Genomic DNA, 19,266 nt, shown 5'->3' with positions numbered 1-19,266 from the left:
ACAGAGTTCTACTTAAAGTGAAGTTTATTCATTATTCTTAGTAGATTGATTACTACATGAGAGTAATACAGATGTATTGATGTAATACAGTATAAGCAAGCACTGCCAAAACATGTTTTGCACACAGTGTGGCATATTGCACTGTGGATCACTGCTGTACCATCTGAATTCCACATCAAGTCAATCTGAGTATTAGAATAACTGTGTGTGCGTAATAAGTGAGGGTTCCACCTGGCCAGTAACTAGACCAGTTGAACCCACTGCCATATTGCTATAGCCTTCACTTAATTAACAAGATGTGATGGGGTATTTGGGAGTTGATTTGGATATGAGAATACATCTTATGACTGTGCACTGTGCCGTTAGCATCTCTTTATTAACATCTTCAGACAGATTGTAGGATGTCACTGTTGATAACTTTTGCAGTGGGGAAGCACATATACAGTGGGGAAGCACATATACAGAGATTGGCAGAGGGATATAAGTCTCATTGGCATTTCTCCATTAGCCTCCATCCAAGGCAGTGCCTTCCCATTGCCACCTGATTGATCCCGGTGACACTGAAGGAACTTCAGTTCTCCCCACAAATGGCCAGCAGAATCCTCTCATAGTCTCCTTTTGTGTCATCCTGAGGGGAGGGGACAAACAGACAACCACTAGTTAAAAGGCATAATAACAAGAGGTTGCATACTTAGACATAACTACTGTATTATCTGTATGGCCACAGAATAATTAGTGTACCTTCAAATCTCAAATCAAATTCCGTTTTACTTTCAAATGTGAATTTGGTGCTCCCTATTTCTTTCCAGTTTTCCCAGCCATTTGCTCACCAGAATGTCCTGATAAAGGGTTTTGCCGAACTTCTTCTTGTATTCCAGTTTGATCTGGGCCAGGTCCACCTCTGACCGGCCCACCATGATGCGGGTCAGAATCTTGGTTCGGGTTCCCGAACCCTGAAGGATGAGACAGACAGGACAGAGGTCAGCAAGCTTTACCATGATCTTGTTGTTGATGATAATGTTGCCGCATGCATTGTATCAAAAATATCATTATCATAATCATCGTTCACTGTATACAATACACAAGACTTTACCTTCATGGCCAAGTTAAGTTTCTCAGCAAAGAAGGCAGGCTTGCTTCCAGCACACTTCACTAAAAACAGACAGAACGCGTCAGTATCGACAGGCTAGATCAGACAGGTTGTGAGGCTAGATCATTAGAAGGGCATACTCACCTACTGCTGTCAGGCAGTTCTCAATATCCCCCTTCAGCTCCAGATCAATGGCTTTGGAGACATCCACCTTACTGTACTTAGAATACCTATCAAACACTGAGAGACGGAGAGAGATTCACACACAAGCTGAACTCAATCTGTAATATTTCCATTGATAAAATTAGACTGCTTGCACTACCGGAAGTAGTTTGAACATCGACGCTGACGTCTACATGCGTGTCGTAGTGTGGGAGGAGTGTGTGCGCTCTCACCCTTGCGCAGCTGGGGGCCACTCCTAGTAGTGAGGATGTCGATGAAGACGGAGCAGTCTGTGCCCTTCCTCTTCTCTCCGGCCTCGTAGAGGGCCCTGGCATCAGAGTCCGCCTGCTCATCGTTCACCGGGCTGTTCTCGCTCCTGGAGGCCTACAGGACAATGAGGAGACCGCGGGAAGAGAAAGCACTTCATTTCATTCGGCAGTCATTTTAAGAGATTTCAAATCAGCACTTTATCGCCCTCGCGCGCACGCGCGCACGCACCAGACACGCACCAGACACGCACCTTGCAAAGTGAGAGGAGGGCATTCCTGAAGTCTCCGCTTGTATCAGACTTGATGTCAGCCTCCAGCTCCTTCTTGTATTCTAGCAATGAGAATACCATGATTGGTTAATGTGTAGCCAGTACAACATGTATAGCGTGTTATTACCCAACATAAGAGCCACATGTTAATGATGTTATAGGGACCACAGATCAAGCTTTTCCAGGTTAGGGTTACAGTAGGCTTTATCCATGACATGACAAAAAAAAACACCTTCTTTGTAGACTTTCTTAATATCTCTGATTTCCTTATTGGTTCTCGAAGCCAAAATCTCCACCAGAGTGTCTTCATCTGTGCCCAAACCCTGAAAAAGACACAGTTTAGTACATGTGTAAGATACAATACTGCTTGCTACCTTTCAGAAAAATAAATCTTCTCACTGTTGGACTAATTGTGCTGCCTCGTGAGACCATCCTGATCTCACAAGTTCACATTCTGTTTCTCTCGCACAACAGTCTGGAAAAGCTCAAGTGTGTGTGTGTGTGTGTGTGTGTGTCTGTCTGTATACCTTCATGGCCAGTTTGACCTGCTGGGCGTCATACTCGGCTGGTGTTTTCAGCAGAGCCAGAACCACATCCTCCAGCTCCCCCTTCAGGGCAGCTTTCAGGTCAGCTTCCAATGGCTACAGAGAAGCATTAACACACAATACAGTCATACACGCATGAGAGGAAAGGATGGCAGGGGAGAGAGAGAGAGAGGGGTGTGTGTGTGTGTGTGCGCGCGCATCTCACCTTGCCACTAGCTTGTTGGTAGGCTGATTTGATCTGCTGTCTTTGAGCGTTGCTCCTTCTTACCAGTACATCAATGACGGTGTGCTCGTCCACACCTACAGCACAACACAGACAGACACAGTAGAAAGACATGACACCACTACAATGGAACTGTCCGCTGTCTAGAGTCTAGACACAAGGCCATGTTAGCACACCTAACGCAGACAAGATGTAGAGACCCTACTCTTGGTCCAGCTCCTGCATTCAAACAAAACATCTTTACACGTCATGCAGAAAACACAGCACAGTGTAGGGAGGCGGCAAAGCCGAAACATGCGTGTGAACATGCACACACGCACGAATGACAAGCATCCCCCGATGAAATTATTCTCCTGCTCTTAACCCATCCTGTCGTCCTTCCCCCAAAGGCAGCTGGGAGCAGACAGGTGCGTGCATAAGGGACCAATTCAAGTGCTCCTGTCCGTCTTCGTCAAATGGACAGCGTTAGTGATCTGTTCTTCTGCATGTTTTTCATATTGGGTTCTTTCTTTATGAGGAAAATCCCAGCGAACAGGGGAGAACATGCATACTCCATAAAATGCCCAGGAGATGGCCCCATGTGGGAATCGAGTCTTGCTCAAGGACACTACCAGGAGCTGGGATTGATCACCTGCCGGCCGCTCTACCTCCAGAGCTACTTGCCACCTAGTGGTTTCAAAGTTGTGGGGTGCTGCTGGTAGTGGCCTGTATTGACCAGCAGAGGGCAGAGTCGTCCCTCAGGAGACCAAAACCAACCCACACTAGTGAGACTGTTAGAATAGTGTTGGCCTGGGCATGTACACACATGCTCACATTCTCGCTCACACTGTGTCCCCCCTACAACTGACAAGCTCTGTTAGTCTTAACAGTTCATCTGTTCTGGAAGTGTGTGTGTGTGTGTGTGTGTGGTGCGTGTCCCACCTTTGGCCTTGATGGCCTTGTCCAATATGCCTACATCTCCATCTGCACAGAAATGTGGGTCTGGTTTCACTGTCCCCTCATTGGTCTGCGAGACAGAATGATGATGATTGGTCACTTACAAACCAATAGATACAAACCAATAAATAGCAACAGCACAGCCATATGGACTAATAGCACAGAAACAAAGCATAGAGGATGGAATACAGTTCAGCACAGTAAATGGAATACAAGACAGCACAGTAATATACAGTCGCAAGGCCTTTTTAGGAAGTCGAGGAGAGAGGAAAAAAACAGCATTTTGGTTCTGTTTCTGAAGGGAGGGGCTCAAATTCCTGCTTCCATGAGTCACGCCTCACCCAAATCACCCCCTGCTCAACTCTTCTCTAACTTAATTCATTCTGTACCTCTTCATTTCTCAGACACCTTTCTGATCTACTACCTTTATCTCATCCGCTTCTGTCTATTCCGCAAGTCTAGTTCATACTGACGCGCTATAGCTCGTAGCCTAGCTCTGGGCATTAACTCACAACTGCCCAGAGTCGTATACAGTTTAAAGTAGGCTTTAGTCTCAGCCATTGTCCGTCTATCACTCTCCAGCTCGCTCGCTCCCTTCCGTCATCAGTCCATCCCTCCCTCCCTCTAAATATACACATAGCTCAGTTTTTCCACACAGCCATACCACAGGAAGAGAAAAAAAGAGTAGAAGTGAATGGTTGTTGTGGCAACTGGAGTGTGGTCATACTGAGTCATCAGGCATGCCCAGATAGATGGTCTGCTGGAGGAACTCTTGTATGAAGGACATTCTGGGGCTGGAGGAGTCTGCACAGGGACGAAGACCAGAGGCAAAACATTAGAGTAGAGCAGTATTTCTGAATCCTACTCCTGGAGTCCCCATGTCCTGCATATCTTCCATCTAGCCTTGCTCCAAACACACCTGATTGAAATTAGTGTGATTAACACATGCTCCTGAAATTCCACTGATTAGTTCAGTCAGGTAGGTAGAGCAGGGAAGGGAGGATGATCAAGATTGAGAAGTCGGGTAGGTAGAGCAGGGAAAGTTTAACAAAACTGTAGCACATAAGTGCAGGCACAATGGCATGATCATGAGCTCTGTGCAGAGAACAGTCTGTATTTAGCCGGCCTATCAAGTGAAGCTGGCAAACTCTGCATTTATCCACAGACTATTTAGTCACATCAGTTTGAATATCAAGCCTCAGAACAGAAGCCTTCAAATAGCCTTATTTCATCACCGTGCCACACCTATTTTCTACCTGACAGGAATCGGTTTAGCAGGTGAGCGGATAGTATAAGAAGCCACTGTCATTATCTGATAGATTAAGGCCGTCAATGTTCTAAATCTGCCGTATTGCATGAGAAAGCAGAGTATCTTACCAGTCGGCAAAGAGGGAGCTTCTGAAACTAGGAAGCCGGGGAAGGGTAAATGAAATGCACTCATATTTATAGGCCTACACAAGATAAACCCCGCCTAGCAATGGATGGAGGGTGCAGCCCTCTCTACACCCCCCACCCCACCCCTCTCTCTCTCTCTCTCTCTCTCTCTCTCTCTCTCTCTCTCTCTCTCTCTCTCTCTCTCTCTCTCTCTCTCTCTCTCTCTCTCTCTCTCTCTCTCTCTCTCTCTCTGCCATTGGGCGGGACTACTGGATGAGACCGGCGCTGGGACTTGGCCGACCACATAAAAGTTTCCATGGAGAGAGAAAGAGCAGAGCAGCGGTGAATTATGAACTCCAACTCCTGGATGACTAGCCTACAGTTTAGCATCAACTTCAGTTGCCTAGATGAATTGCATGGTTTTACAACGCCGCGGTGTAGGCTACTGTAGGTTATTAGCCTAATATTTGACAACATAGCCTGTTTCTGGTCTAACGAGTAAAAACGGAAACTGTGAATGTCTCGTTTATGATCGCTTTCCTTTCAACTATTGTAGGACCTATTTGCTTCCCTAATCCCTCCAGATTAGTGAGAAGACACAGCCCTTCTGGTAGCTGCCCTGCACTGAACTCACACACCCATTCCTGAGAATAATCACTGTCCAAAAGTGACGGCTTTAGGTCAAGGCCATATAGGCGACCCTGTGTTTATGGAGTTTCTATGTGTGTCATTGAACATTACTGTAGGCCTAAAATAATATGGTTCAAAGAGGTGTAGCCTACGTTAAAGTCCCGCTGTAGGCTACACAGACTAGATTTAGGCTACCGTACAGCACTCATTACCTCGAAGAGATTTTCGTAGAGGTGTCGCTACAATGATTCGCTAAGATTCAAGATTCCTTTATTTGTCATATGTAGCCAAATGCACGTTGCAGCCGGTTCCATGATTCACTGAACTGAGATTAACAGTAGATTACATGGGAGAATTGTGGTTTCTTGACAACCCTTTAAGTGTCTCTTACACCCACCAGATTAGAATGATATGCATCCAGGCCCTGCCAGGAAAGCAGACGCCCAGGTGTCCTGTTTTGTCTCTGTAGAGTGAGTGCCACCTCCGCTACACACCCATAGGCTACTAGCGCGAGCCCACATGGGCCATTCAGTCATTACAACCCAACACCCATTTACAAAGTTAGTGACAAGTAGCTGTGGCTTTCCTACTGAACATTCACATCTGCCTCTGTCAACCCTAATGTTACATGGATTGAGTTCAAGACCAGGTAAATTCTATACCTGCTGATTTTTCATTATATACCTGTTGCTGACCTACTTAACCCCCCCCCTGAGTGAGTGATCATATCGCCGGAGTGAATTCTGATAATTCTGACATAACCATGGTGACATGGGGTCTCCTGGACACACAAAGAGAGAGAGAGAGAGAGCATCTAGTTACAATCTCTATCTCACACACTAGAAACCTGAGGACTGTTTGGAGGCTCTTTGCTGGCTGGAGCAGGCAAGTTAATACCAGCTGAAACCCCATCTCTGAAGTTTAATATTTAAAGACCGTTGAGAGTTTTGTTCCCCAGAGGGTGGTTTGCTTCAGAGTAGCTTCCTCTCTCTATACCTGGTCAACACAGGACAGCAGGGCTATGGCATCACAACAACGCTGAAGGCATCTGATCTGATATAAGGTACCGTTAGACTATAATCAATCCTATCTGATCTGATTGCAGATTTTCTCTGGGTGTGCTTTTTGTCTGCATGTCTTTGATTCGAGTAACCTGAATGAATATCATGATTACATTGACTGACTCACCACTGTATGAGTGCTTCACCAAAAAGGTCACTGCTGATACTGTGCCAATGCTCTATTCAATAGCTGTCAAACGTCAACATGAGGACTCTGTAAATAGTGATGTAATGACTTGAATGGGTAGTTGGCTACATCAAATTACTTTATGTAATCTTATGCAAACTTCCTCTTTGGCCTGGACCCTTTATGTAGAGCAGACAGACATGTGGAAGCCAGTCTCTGGTTGAATGAGCTTTGTGAGCTTCTGCAGAATGTTCTGCTTGACAGAGATGTGTTGCTATATGTAATTTTCTGCTGCACAAACAAAGATATACGCATGCACACACACGCACACACACACAAACACACACACAAACTCAGGACATTCATTAACCTTACTGTATGCAATTTCCCTTAATGCAACAGTTTTTCTCTATAAACTGAAGATACAGTACAGGTATATATGTATGATAAGGTTTTATGGTTTTGTTGCTAATCAAAGATCCTAACTTGTCTTACAGCTTTTGAAAAAAGTCCCGGCACTCATACAGTCCATGCTCACACATGCACCACTGAACACACACACACACTCTCACACACACACACACACACACCAAAGTACACACTCAGCCATACCTGGAAACACACACACACACACATCATGTACGTGAATTCTTCAGGCACAGAGAACGTCTCCTTGTCGCTCACCTTCCTGGGGAAGAAAGTAGGAAGGCACCGCTCTGTTGCCCCGGCATCAAAACAACGTAAGTGTGGCACCATATGAGGTACCATATAGACCAGAACTCATACTGATTATGTTATGCATTTCTAGCCAGTAAGTATGACCTACAGTTATGGCCTACAGTACATGGCACCTCATACCTCCTCTGACCCTGCCACTCACTGGATGTGCTTTGTTTATCACATTCCCTGTTAACTCCAGAGAGTGTGTGAAAATCCCAGGAGGACCGCTGGTTCTGAGGTGCCAGAACCACCATGTCTGGCACCAACAATCACACCACGGTCTTACAGGGTTAGATCACATGTGCTGCCCATTCTAATGTTTAGTCAAACAATGAGTAAACCTCTTCTCCATGTCTACAGTATATTGAGTTGCAGCCACATGATTGGCTGTTTGGAGGAGCGGGCTCTTTGTGTCAATGAGCAGATTTACCTAATAAAGTGGGTACTGAGTGTCTAGCCTATAAGTCATATACCTGTAGTTAGAACTGATCGTAAACTTGAAAAGAACATGAAAGTGAAAATCTTCAAAATGGTTTTCCTTATGTACTGGATTTTGATCAATCTTTATCTTATGCACTGATTACTGTGTTATATTTGTTCTACTGTTTCTACTGATAGATCTTGCTCTACTGATGATTGATAGATGTGCCTTCTCTCTCTTCTTTTTTCCAGCATCTTTTTTCTAGTGTCTTTTTTCCTATGCATTGAGTGTTGAATACACTGATCCCGTTGTGCTATTATCTGCTCTTTTGTGGACTGGCTTCCCCAGACCAGCCACACCATTGGTGGAATGTAGACATTGGCTGATTGAATGCCCCGCCCCTCCTGCTCACCTGCCCAGGTGATCAGCCAACGGTTATAAGTACCACCGCTGATTAACATTGAAATGCTAGTCTTTTACCTGCACCTACTAAAACGGCATTAATTGACTGTGTGCGCTTCCTTTAAAATGTAGAGGGAGCTTTTAGCTTTATTCACCCAGCCTCTGGAACAGCCTGCCAGAGAGCTTGAGGGGGCCAAAAGTGTGGAGATTTAAAAAAATAAAAAATAAAAAATAAATTAATGTTTTGGGACATACGAGTATCACATTAGCTAGCAGCAATCACATTAGCTAGCAGCAAAAGCATAACAGTTCAATCACAGCACAGTTGAAAAAATAGCTAGCTAACTAGCTGTCTGTCTACACAAGCTGTCTAATCAAGTCAACTTTCAGCCGACAGAAAGCATAATTGCTAGGGTTTGAGGGTGGAGATGGTTGGACCCAAGGGGGGCAGTCACTGGGAGGAGAGGTGCTCTGAGTCCAGGAGGGTCCAGGGGGCAGGAGCGGGGGAACAGGAGCTCAGAGTCCAGGGGAAAGGGTCCAGGATGTGAACAGAGGGCGCACGGCTAGGACCATGACAATATTACCATTTACAACTAAAATGGTGCTCAGAGCACAGACTTCTGCCCATGAATGCATTTTGTGGAACTGTTCGAGCTCCCATACGTGCATGCACTGCATTTGTTAGGTCGAGACCTTTATGCCAGTCCAAACCCTGTGTCTCTGTAACCTTCCCACGTTGAGATATGGCCGTTTCAATCCCCCCCATTGCCGGCCCTCATTCACTGGGCGGCTATTTGGCACCTACCAACCAGTGAGACCAAATAGGCACTAGCCAAAACAAAGATGCTTCTTGGTAACCAACTCTCATTTTGATGTAGGGAATGGTTAGGTTTTAACTATTGGGTTGTTCTTTATTACAGAAGTATAGTGTCTGGCTTGAAACATCTAATAATATTATGTTCATACATACTGTATCCTGAGACTGGCAATGAAGGCCTAATATATGAAAACATTTCAAGCAACTCAAACAAAGCTAGCTACAGTAGCTAACATTATGCATGGTGTTAGAGCCAGGCATAGCCACATTAACGATTGCAGTAAATGCGAGAGCATTTATTTGTGCTTATGAGCATTTAAGTAATGTATACTGTAAGAGCTTTTATGTGTGTGTGAGCGGTTCAGTTAGCATTCTAGGAATGTGTGAGCGTTTCAATATAATGCAAGAACAGTATATGAGAGGCAATGTACTGTATGTGTGAGTGGTATGAATTATGGACTCGTACAATACAGGTGCTGCTGCTTGCCATGTGTGTATGCTGGGTTCTTCTCTGAGGAATGCGTCGGTCCAGACGGGCGAAGGGGGCGGTGGAGGTTTGAATATTTTAGCTGCTTGGCTGGCTCCATTTTGAAACAGTGGAGCAGTCAGTCATCAAACCAAACACAGCTTAAACAGTTGGCCGTCTTGGCACTTCTTAGTCTGGACCTGAGGCCTGCTTGGCCCGACAACACACACACACACACACACACACACACACACACACATACATATGCGGGAGTGTGTTTGAGCGTGTGTTTGTGTCTGTGGGCTTGTGTACTGTATGTTTTCCACTCTTATTCAGGAAGCACGTGAAGGATCATCACAGCTCCACCATCTGTCCAGATGCCTTGTTTATGTCAACTATATTAACTATCAATTACCTGACGAGTCTCTTTCCCCTGTACTATCTTTATTTTTGCTCAGGCGCCTGGGAGACCACTACCCTATCTCCATGCCCTGAAGACTCAATAGGGTCCTCACGGGTATGCCATGCCCCCATGGCTGTGTCGATGCTGGAGGAGTTACCGGGGAGTGTACCAGACCTTCGGGAGGCAGCCACACGCCAGCAACCATGTCCGGTTCACAACACACGCCTGGACCAGGACATGGACACAGGTCAGACAGACCACCACTAAATTATGTCACTTTAAACCTGGAGCTGTTATAATGAGCTTTAACCTGGTACTAAGGCCCTTCCTAACTCTGTTCTAAACCAATTAAACATTAACTCTAAACCTTTATAACTAGTTGAGTCCCAGAGACACAAACAATGCAAAGCTAAAATATTAACTAACTGCATTGACTCCTCACACTGACTCCATGAAGTCCTGACATAACTTCTCTCTCTCAAGGTGTGTCTGGGAGGAGAGTGACCACATGATACATCATACCAACACTCCTCTGCTGAGAAAAAAACTGAAATGAGTGAGAAATTGGAGTAAAGGAGAGAGAGAATGATGAAATGGATAAATTACTGGGCGAGGGAGGGTTCATGGAATGTGTCAATGCTGCAATCGTTTTGTCACAACGTTGATTCCCTTTCCAAACCTTTTATAGTCAGAGAGTAACCACTGCATGAATAGTTCATTTAAATATGAGTAAAGTATATTTTACAAATGAGAAATTGGATCCATTTAATCAATGTCATCCTACCTACAGTAAGATGACAATATTGTGTTTTGAAAGACATTTAAACATTTAAACATGTTAAACCACTCATAAGCATATTCATATTCAGAGAGATGTAAACCATTTATTAAACTTATGATGAATAAACAGCTGCCTCAAAACAAAGACACTGTATGTGTGTTTCCTTTCAAAGAGTACGGTACATCCCTTTCAGAATAGTACATTACCTGAAAAATGCATGAACAACCATGATAAAAACAACCATGATTAAACGGTTATGAAAAATACCTGCCCCCACTCAGTCCTGGCACCCACCTGTGCTCAGCCCCGTACGACCACTGTGACTGAAGCTACATTGTAGCTCCTCGCCACAATAGGTGGCTCTAGCTGGTATGCAGGGATTGGACTGGACCCTTCTGCTTGTACAAGAATGTTTTAAGCAAACAATGCAAGTTGTGAGCTCTAACTCACACAAATATGTGTTCAGGCATGCACAATAAACACACACACCATACACACACGCGCACACGCACACACACACACACACACACACACACACACACACACACACACACACACACACACACACACACACACACACACAATAAGAGGAAATTAGTTTGCCTCAGCCTTTCCTTCCCTTAGCTAGACCTGTAGCTGACTTCAGACCTCAGACCCTGTAGAGAGGCCACAGAGGGGTGTGTTAGGTCTTTGTTCACAGATCATTTCTCAGCTGTTGTGTGTAAAGCAATATGAAATGGATTGCTTCAGAAGCTGGATAGAACTGTGTGATAATGGCAAAAGCATGCTGCTACAGGAGGGAGGCTATCCGATGAGAAATCTACCTTATGAAGCATAACCTTGATCAATTGCCATGGGTAACATCAAAACCTGATTTACATGCATATTGAGTATTCATCTAATTAATGTTCCTGTCAACTGGCTTTGAGTGTAGTCTTCACATAGCCCAGTGAACTAGACTGTCTGGCTTTCACCCTATACAGTACAGTAGCTACCTGAAACTATCATTGTCCCCTAACCTGTAACTCCAACCCCTCTAATCTCAACAATAACCCTTTTGGTTCTTCAAGCGGTGGTTGAACGAAAGGCCTTGTGGTTAAAGAGGTGGGAGGCATTTCGCCGTTGGATCGGAGCCGACCGCAGTAAAGACCCGAACCGAGTTGTCCAAGGTGCTGTACAGGGGAGGAGAAGGGAGGGAGGGAGTGTGTTGGAATGTGTTGGTTTTGGACAGATAAGATCTGTGTTTGGTAATTCTGGGAAGAGGGATGCATTCAATCCAACGTATAGTACAGAACTCTCAAGGGATATCCATGGGATGATTCTGTTCCCATTATGCTCCTCTGATAGGCTTGTCAGACTCTTTGCCGTCCAATGAGAGAGAGAGAAACCAGGTCATGGGGGCAGAGGGAGGGATGGACGTCAAGATCTACATCCCCTATGAGTCAGCGGAACTCTGCATCACACAGGTAGACATCAAACATAGCTCTGTAGAACAACAGCACTGCTTCCAAATGTAGTCTGACCAGATCAGAGAAACACATTTACTTTCAACACTGCACAATAGAGGGATTCTCACAAAGTCCCAAAGATGTTCTATGTACACGTAATCCAGAGAACAGATAAGATTTGGCTATTTTTGCACCACAGATGAAAGATTCGGTGTAAATGTCAGATTTGTTGTGACTGAGGCACAGAGCCAGCGGAGGACGCACACAGTCAGGTCTTTGTTGGAGATGCCATGTTTTGTTCCTCTCTTTGCTCACATGTCCACTGATACTTCTGCAGCCTTGGGCAGCACTTTAGCTGTGTGTGTGTGTGTGTGTGTGTGTGTGTGTGTGTGTGTGTGTGTGTGTGTGTGTGTGTGTGTGTGTGTGTGTGTGTGTGTGTGTGTGTGTGTGTGTGTGTGCGCGTGTGTGAGTTAGTGTGTGTGTGTCTGCGTGTGTAAGAGAGGGATCTCCTGGATAAAGTGTTTCATTTCTATGTGAACTGTGTGGGAGCTATCATGTTTATTCTGTCTCATGTTAATGTATGAGTCATTCACCGTTTGTCCTCACATAATTATGGCCTGACTCACTGCTGACCCAACAGAACAGACCATGTGTCTGTGTTGCAGCATTAACTAACTAACTGCTAAGATCTCCAGTGCTTGGTGCTCGATGGTTTCTCATGGCAACAGATAGCTGAGGACATGCAGGCCATGAAGACCAGGCATCAGGACATGGTGCAGGAGCTAGAGGAGAACTTCATGATCGCCTCAAGAGAGAACCAGGTGTGTGTGTGTGTGTGTGTGTGTGTGTGTGTGTGTGTGTGTGTGTGTGTGTGTGTGTGTGTGTGTGTGCGCGCGCGTGTGCGTGTGCGTGTGCGTGTGTGTGTGTGTGTGTGCGTGTGTGTGTGCGTGTGTGGCTTCTCTGAGGTCTTATGATTGAACCCGCAGGAGAGGACAGTGCAGAAGATCAGGTCCCACTACCAGAACAAGCTGAACGCTCTGAAGAGAATCCTGGACGTCTACCAGGAGAGGGTGGAGAAGAAGAGCTCTCAGTGGGAGGAGAGAGTCGCTGTGAGCTCCATTAGCTTTCCCATGGCATCCTTTAACAGGAACATACAGTATGTCTGCCTCATTCAGCTCCCATTTGTAGCCATCTCCTCATGTAAGGTTCACCATCACAGAGATTGAGTGCACAGTAAGTGACAGGCTATAAAGATAAGATATATAGAGAGATGTCAGAGGAACGTGTTCTGTTCCGTGTCCTGCGCTGTCATCGGGGTGTAAAGACGCAGGCCTGTGTGTTCCCCTGTCCCGTGCCCCCCTCCAGGCTCTGCGCAGCGAGAAGGAGCAGCTGCAGGAGGAGCAGGGGTCTGAGAGGAGGAGGACTAGAGAGGAGGCCCTCCAGTGGCAGAGAGAGAAGGTTAGGAAGCAGACACATCCTGGCTGGGAGGCACTCTGTCACGTCTACTGTAGATCAATGCTGCCCTCTGGTGGCCGTGTTGATGCAGTGTCCACATGCTCCCTTCTCAACGTTCTGGAACGATGTGGCAATGCTGTGACCCCTCCCACGGTTTCTTCTTGATCCTTCTCTCTCCCTTGAGAGAGTTTTCCCCACCCTAGGGAGTTTTTTCTTGCTTTCTTTTGGGGGAGTGGGTGTCTCTGGTGTTTTCTGTGGGGGGGGGTTTAAAGCCGGGCTATTCAAATGAAATTGCATGATTTGAAATAGCATCAGTCGTCAACTTGAGTCATCAATGCTCTGGTTTGAAGTAGTAATATTAATCTCTGGCTGCTATGAAATGATTCTGCTCTGACTGATAGATTCTCCCTCCCTCCAGAGCAAAATGCTGGAACTGTTCTCCACCAGACTGGACCTCCTCCACAGCCACCAGGCATCCAGTGAGCCTGTGTGTGTGTGTGTGTGTGTGTGTGTGTGTGTGTGTGTGTGTGTGTGTGTGTGTGTGTGTGTGTGTGTGTGTGTGTGTGTATGTGTGTGTGTGTGTGTGTGTGTGTGTGTGTGTATGCATGTGTGTATATGTCTGTTCATATCATAATGCAATGCTATATTTGTAAAGTCAATTATGTGTTATGATGCTTCATAGCCCTGCAGGAGCTACAGATGGCCAGACAGGAAGTGGGAAAAGTCCAAGAGATGCTCATGACATCACAGCAAGGGGCGGAGCAACAGGAGGACCCTCCCTCTGAGGTTGACCAGTCCTCGGGGAGTCAAGGTCATGATGAACAGGCTGAGGTAGGTATTGCCGCACAGTGATGAGGTACAGTATTTAGCTGACGTGAGTTCTGGGCCCTGTTGGAAGACTTCGAGAAGTGCATTCTTCCTGCTTTCCTTGAGGTTTCCTGCTTTCCTTGAGGTGATCTCTGATCAAACATGATTGGATAGGTGAAAGCATCCATCCTCTACACAGCGAAAATCCAGTCTTATCTTAAAGGTAGGAAAGAAGGAAGGAAGGTGGCATTGTTAGAGGATTCAAAGAGTGACACTGTGACCTGGCACTCCTGTCCCCAGGGCTGCAGTAACTCGGAGCTTCCACTGGAGGGGGCTAATGCCCGTCTGGAGGAGTTGAAGGAGAGCTTGTACAAGAGGGAGAGGGAGATCACTGAGCTGCTGGAGGCAGAGCCCCCCAGAGTCCCCCCGCCCCCCTTCACCATCCTGCTACAGGCCGTCGTAGAGAAGGTGAACCTGTCAAACATTTCTATGTGTGAAATGTACTAGCTATGAAGTTTGATTGATTTGATTGATCGATCATCTCCTCAAAGAGGCTCTATGCTCCCCATATTCTTACAGTAGCCTAGCCTAATGGTGAAATACAATTATCCTACTTTGTAGTGGGAGCATTATTTGATATAGGCCTATTGGTCGATCGAAATAGGTCCCCGAAATCTTACAGAAATGGTTATTAAAATGTTCCCCATACAGTAATAAAAAAAACATGAATAATGCCATAACTGTTATGTCATAATATGTAATAATACTAACTATCCACTACTATCAGTTGACCAATGTAGCTAGATTTATGTATGCAAATTCATAAACAGTGAGTTGAGTGTCCAAATACTTTAAGCTTACCTTGTCCATTGACAGGACAAAGTAAAAATGTGAAGATTAGCATTCACTAATTGATTTGCATTTCGTTTTATATGACGTTTTATGTGTTGCACTTTGTCTTGATGCTTTTAATGTCTCATGTAAAGCACTTTGACTTGCCTTGTTGCTGAAATGTGCTATACAAATAAACTTGCTCTTTACCTTGTTAAAGTAGGCTGGATTTTGTCAGCTTGGATATTGTCCGAAAGTAGAAGACGTGTGCAGTCGTTTAATGTTCTTTTGCAGTTAAGCAGAAAGTTATTTCGTGCCATCTTTCTTGGTCAATACGTGTACAGTAGCATATCCTCACATGACACTCACGGCCATAATGGCCTGATTGGACCAAAGAAATCACAAGCCTGGAGGAAAGAGATAAATTGTAGCCTACTTTTAAAATCACTTAAATCATAAAACCGGACCCGATCACGCCATTCAGTCCATCAAGGAGTGATCTACAGTACTGAAGCTCTGTGTTCCACAGGCCCACCACCTCTGTAGTGAGGTGACTGAAGCCAGGGTTCTACTGGATCACATGACTGAGGTCAACCGCACGTCCTTGGTCCAGGCAAAAAAGCAACTCGACCACGCGCAGGTGACCCTGGAAGACCACAGCCACATTGAAGACAGCACAGATCCAGAACGGTCAGCAACATCAACTAATTACACACATTGATTCCCTACTTATATGAATTACAACCATCCGGATCTCTCAAGCTCACATTCTGTTTCTGCTTTCCGCTTCACGGATCAGGAGGTTAGGGCTGTGTTGGATCAGGAGGTTAGGGCTGTGTTGGATCAGGAGGTTAGGGCTGTGTTGGATCAGGAGGTTAGGGCTGTGTTGGATCAGGATGTTAGGGCTGTGTTGGATCAGGAGGTTAGGGCTGTGTTGGATCAGGAGGTTAGGGCTGTGTTGGATCAGGAGGTTAGGGCTGTGTTGGATCAGGAGGTTAGGGCTGTGTTGGATCAGGAGGTTAGGGCTGTGTTGGATCAGAAGGTTAGGGCTGTGTTGGATCAGGAGGTTAGGGCTGTGTTGGATCAGGAGGTTAGGGCTGTGTTGGATCAGGAGGTTAGGGCTGTGTTGGATCAGGAGGTTAGGGCTGTGTTGGATCAGGAGGTTAGGGCTGTGTTGGATCAGGACGTTAGGGCTGTGTTGGATCAGGACGTTAGGGCTGTGTTGGATCAGGACGTTAGGGCTGTGTTGGATCAGGACGTTAGGGCTGTGTTGGATCAGGAGGTTAGGGCTGTGTTGGATCAGGAGGTTTGGGCTGTGTTGGATCAGGAGGTTAGGGCTGTGTTGGATCAGCGAAACCAGTGGCCCCTCTGCAATACTGTAGTATAGAGAATTCCATCTCTCTGTTTTAGTAAGGAATCAATGAAGGGACAATAGATCACCCCCCATATTGACTTCCCTTCATATCTAACTCACACACACTGGACTGAATGAAGTATTCTGAGACCTGACAGAGAACGTTTTATTTGGAGGATGTGACTCCTGACTTCCTGTCTCAGGTGTGAGCCTGTCTCCAGTCTGGTCCTCCTCCACGACACAGTGAGGAAGTGTGAGGTCGTCCAGATCGCTTTGGACTGCATCAGGTCTGGAGCTAGCCCTTCTCCCAACGGTAAACACCACTGCTGGTGAAACTGAAAACTGCATTCAGGAATATGGGTCTGCAACGTCACCGTATTTTTAAAACGTTTTAAAATGCAAATGTTCACTGGAAATTATATTGTTTGAGACTTGGAAATCTTAAATGGCCTCAGAAAGGTCACAACACAGTTAAGAACAGGTACACAACAAATACAACAACAGTTATGTGGATATATTGTGAAAGATGATGAAGTGAAGGGATGACCTGTGATCTTGTCCCCCTCTTCCAGAGTGTGACCCAGCCTCAGAGGTAGAGGACGTCCTGGGGACGGGGGAGGTCCACACCGCTGAGGGACAGAGTAGCGTTGGACAGCAGCTTCTCTCGCTGCAAGACCAGGTGAGCTCCCCAGACCAAATAAGACCACCGCGTGTGTGTGTGTGTGTGTGTGTGTGTGTGTGTGTGTGTGTGCGTGGGCTGCGTGCTAGTCTGTCTACTGTGACCCAGCTAAAACAGGTGAAAGAGGAGAACAAGAAGATCATAGAGAACTACACCTCTGAGAGGACTATGAGGAAGAAGTACTACAACATGGTGGAAAATATGAAAGGTGGATGACACACAGATACACACTCTTTCTAGTACACACACACACGCACACTACTGAACATACTGTACAATCGTAAAGATTAAAACAAAAAAGGCTTGAAATGTCACTTTTTGAATTAAATTATGGAAAATAATGAACTTTCCACAATATTCAAATTTTCTGAGATGCACCTGCATGTCTATCTTGTACACCAGTATGTATTCGTGTCATGTGGTCGTGGTTCAGGTAAAATCCGCGTGCTCTGCCGGATCCGGCCGCTGAGCCGGGCCGAGGCGGGGCAGGGCGGCGCCGTCGTCCTGGACCGCCTAGACGACTACTCTGTTACCGTGGAAACAGCGCGCGGGCCTCGGGAGTTCCAGTTCGACTGGGTGTTCAGCGCTGAGAGCTCCCAGGAAGATGTGTTCCAAGACACCAACAAGTGATGTGGCCTGATTTCCTGGCATTTTAGGGCTATCTTATTGGTTTAGTGGCATATAAGAGCTCTTTGATTGGTTAAGCATGATCAAAATGTATCTATTGTACATTACATTAAAGGTTAAATATATATATATAATTTTTTTTTATTACAGTAAGTGCATGGCACCTGTCTTCATTAGCCTGACTGATTTCCTAATTGTAAACCTGACAGACTCTTTCCCTTGCAGACTGATCCAGTCGGCCATCGACGGGTACAATGTGTGCATCTTTGCCTACGGCCAGACAGGCTCAGGGAAGACCTTCACCATGGTGGGTGACCGAGAGCAGAGGAGCCCAGGAATCATGCCTCGAACCTTCAGCACCATGTTTGACATCATCCAGGAGAACGGCAACAGGTTTGACTTCAAGGTGAGGGTGGGGAGGTTTCTCTGAGTTGAGAAAGATATAGGTAGAGAGAGAGAGAGAGAGAGAGAGAGAGGGATTTTTTCTCCATTCTCTCTCCCCCTCTCCTGCCATGCTCCTTCTCTCGTCACATCCCTCTGTAACTCTCCGTTCTCTACGCCCCTCTTTTCTCGTCCTCCTTCTGTCCGCCTCGTCCCTCCCCCCCCCCACCCCCTCCTCTCCGTGCCCCCCAGGTCTCGGCCTACATGCTGGAGCTCTACAACGACCGCCTCCAGGATCTGTTTGTGAGCGGCCCCGAGGCCCAGGGCAGGCGGCTGGAGATCAAGAGGAACAGAAAGGGGCTTGTGTTTGCCCAGGGAGCGGAGACAAAGGTGGCCTCCAGCGCCTCCGAGCTGTTCGCTCTGTTCCAGCAGGCCTGCGCCAACCGCCACATCTCTGCCACCAGTACGCCCAACCTGCTCGCCACCGCCGGTCCAGAGGGTCGGGGTTGCATGGCTTTAGTCACAGGTGGTGTGAGGGGATGGAAGGATAGAGGAGGGCGTTATGGACCAGGGAGTCGAAGGTCTCTAGCACAGCGATTGATTTTAGGATTTCCTCTAGGGTGCTTTTGAGCCTTGGTGGGGCCCCAAGGTAGCAGGCTAAAACTACGAGCCAGGAATCGTCATGTTGAATGGAGTGATGCACTCAGCACCACATCTGCTTTTCTTTAGACTAGCTCGGTGCTGTTGTAATGTTTTCGGTGGCGCGTGTTTGTTTGTCCGTACGTCCGTTAGCAGGATTATTCAAAAACTACCAGGCTGATTTTCACAGAACTCGGTAGAGGGGTGTAGAATGGTTCAACTTAGGACCTATTCAAATTTGGGGCAGATATGGGCCATATCTAGACACGGGAAGGTCACAGAGACACAGGGTTTGAACTGGCATAAATCTCTCGACTTAACGAATGCAGCAATACTAAACATGCCCTGC

At 46.3% G+C, this 19,266-nt stretch overlaps 1 protein-coding gene across 1 annotated transcript; it reads right to left on the bottom strand.

Annotated features, from left to right (window-relative positions):
* Positions 1-355: 355 nt before the first annotated feature.
* anxa1a (annexin A1a) lies at positions 356-4,896 on the bottom strand. Its single transcript, XM_084457723.1, has 12 exons — positions 4,872-4,896; positions 4,222-4,298; positions 3,480-3,564; positions 2,541-2,635; positions 2,318-2,431; positions 2,023-2,113; positions 1,773-1,852; positions 1,486-1,636; positions 1,235-1,330; positions 1,094-1,152; positions 831-953; positions 356-628 (listed from the first exon to the last, which is right to left on the bottom strand). Exons 2-12 carry the CDS (start codon positions 4,279-4,281, stop codon positions 572-574), a joined length of 1,011 nt encoding a protein of 336 aa, XP_084313849.1. The 5' UTR covers positions 4,282-4,298; positions 4,872-4,896; the 3' UTR covers positions 356-571.
* Positions 4,897-19,266: the final 14,370 nt, after the last annotated feature.

Source organism: Borostomias antarcticus, assembly GCF_949987555.1.
Source record: "Borostomias antarcticus genome assembly, chromosome: 23".
Taxonomy (NCBI): Eukaryota; Metazoa; Chordata; class Actinopteri; order Stomiiformes; family Stomiidae; genus Borostomias; species Borostomias antarcticus.
The sequence above is the reverse complement of the archived record's forward strand: the minus strand, read 5'-3'. Positions and strand labels throughout refer to the sequence as shown.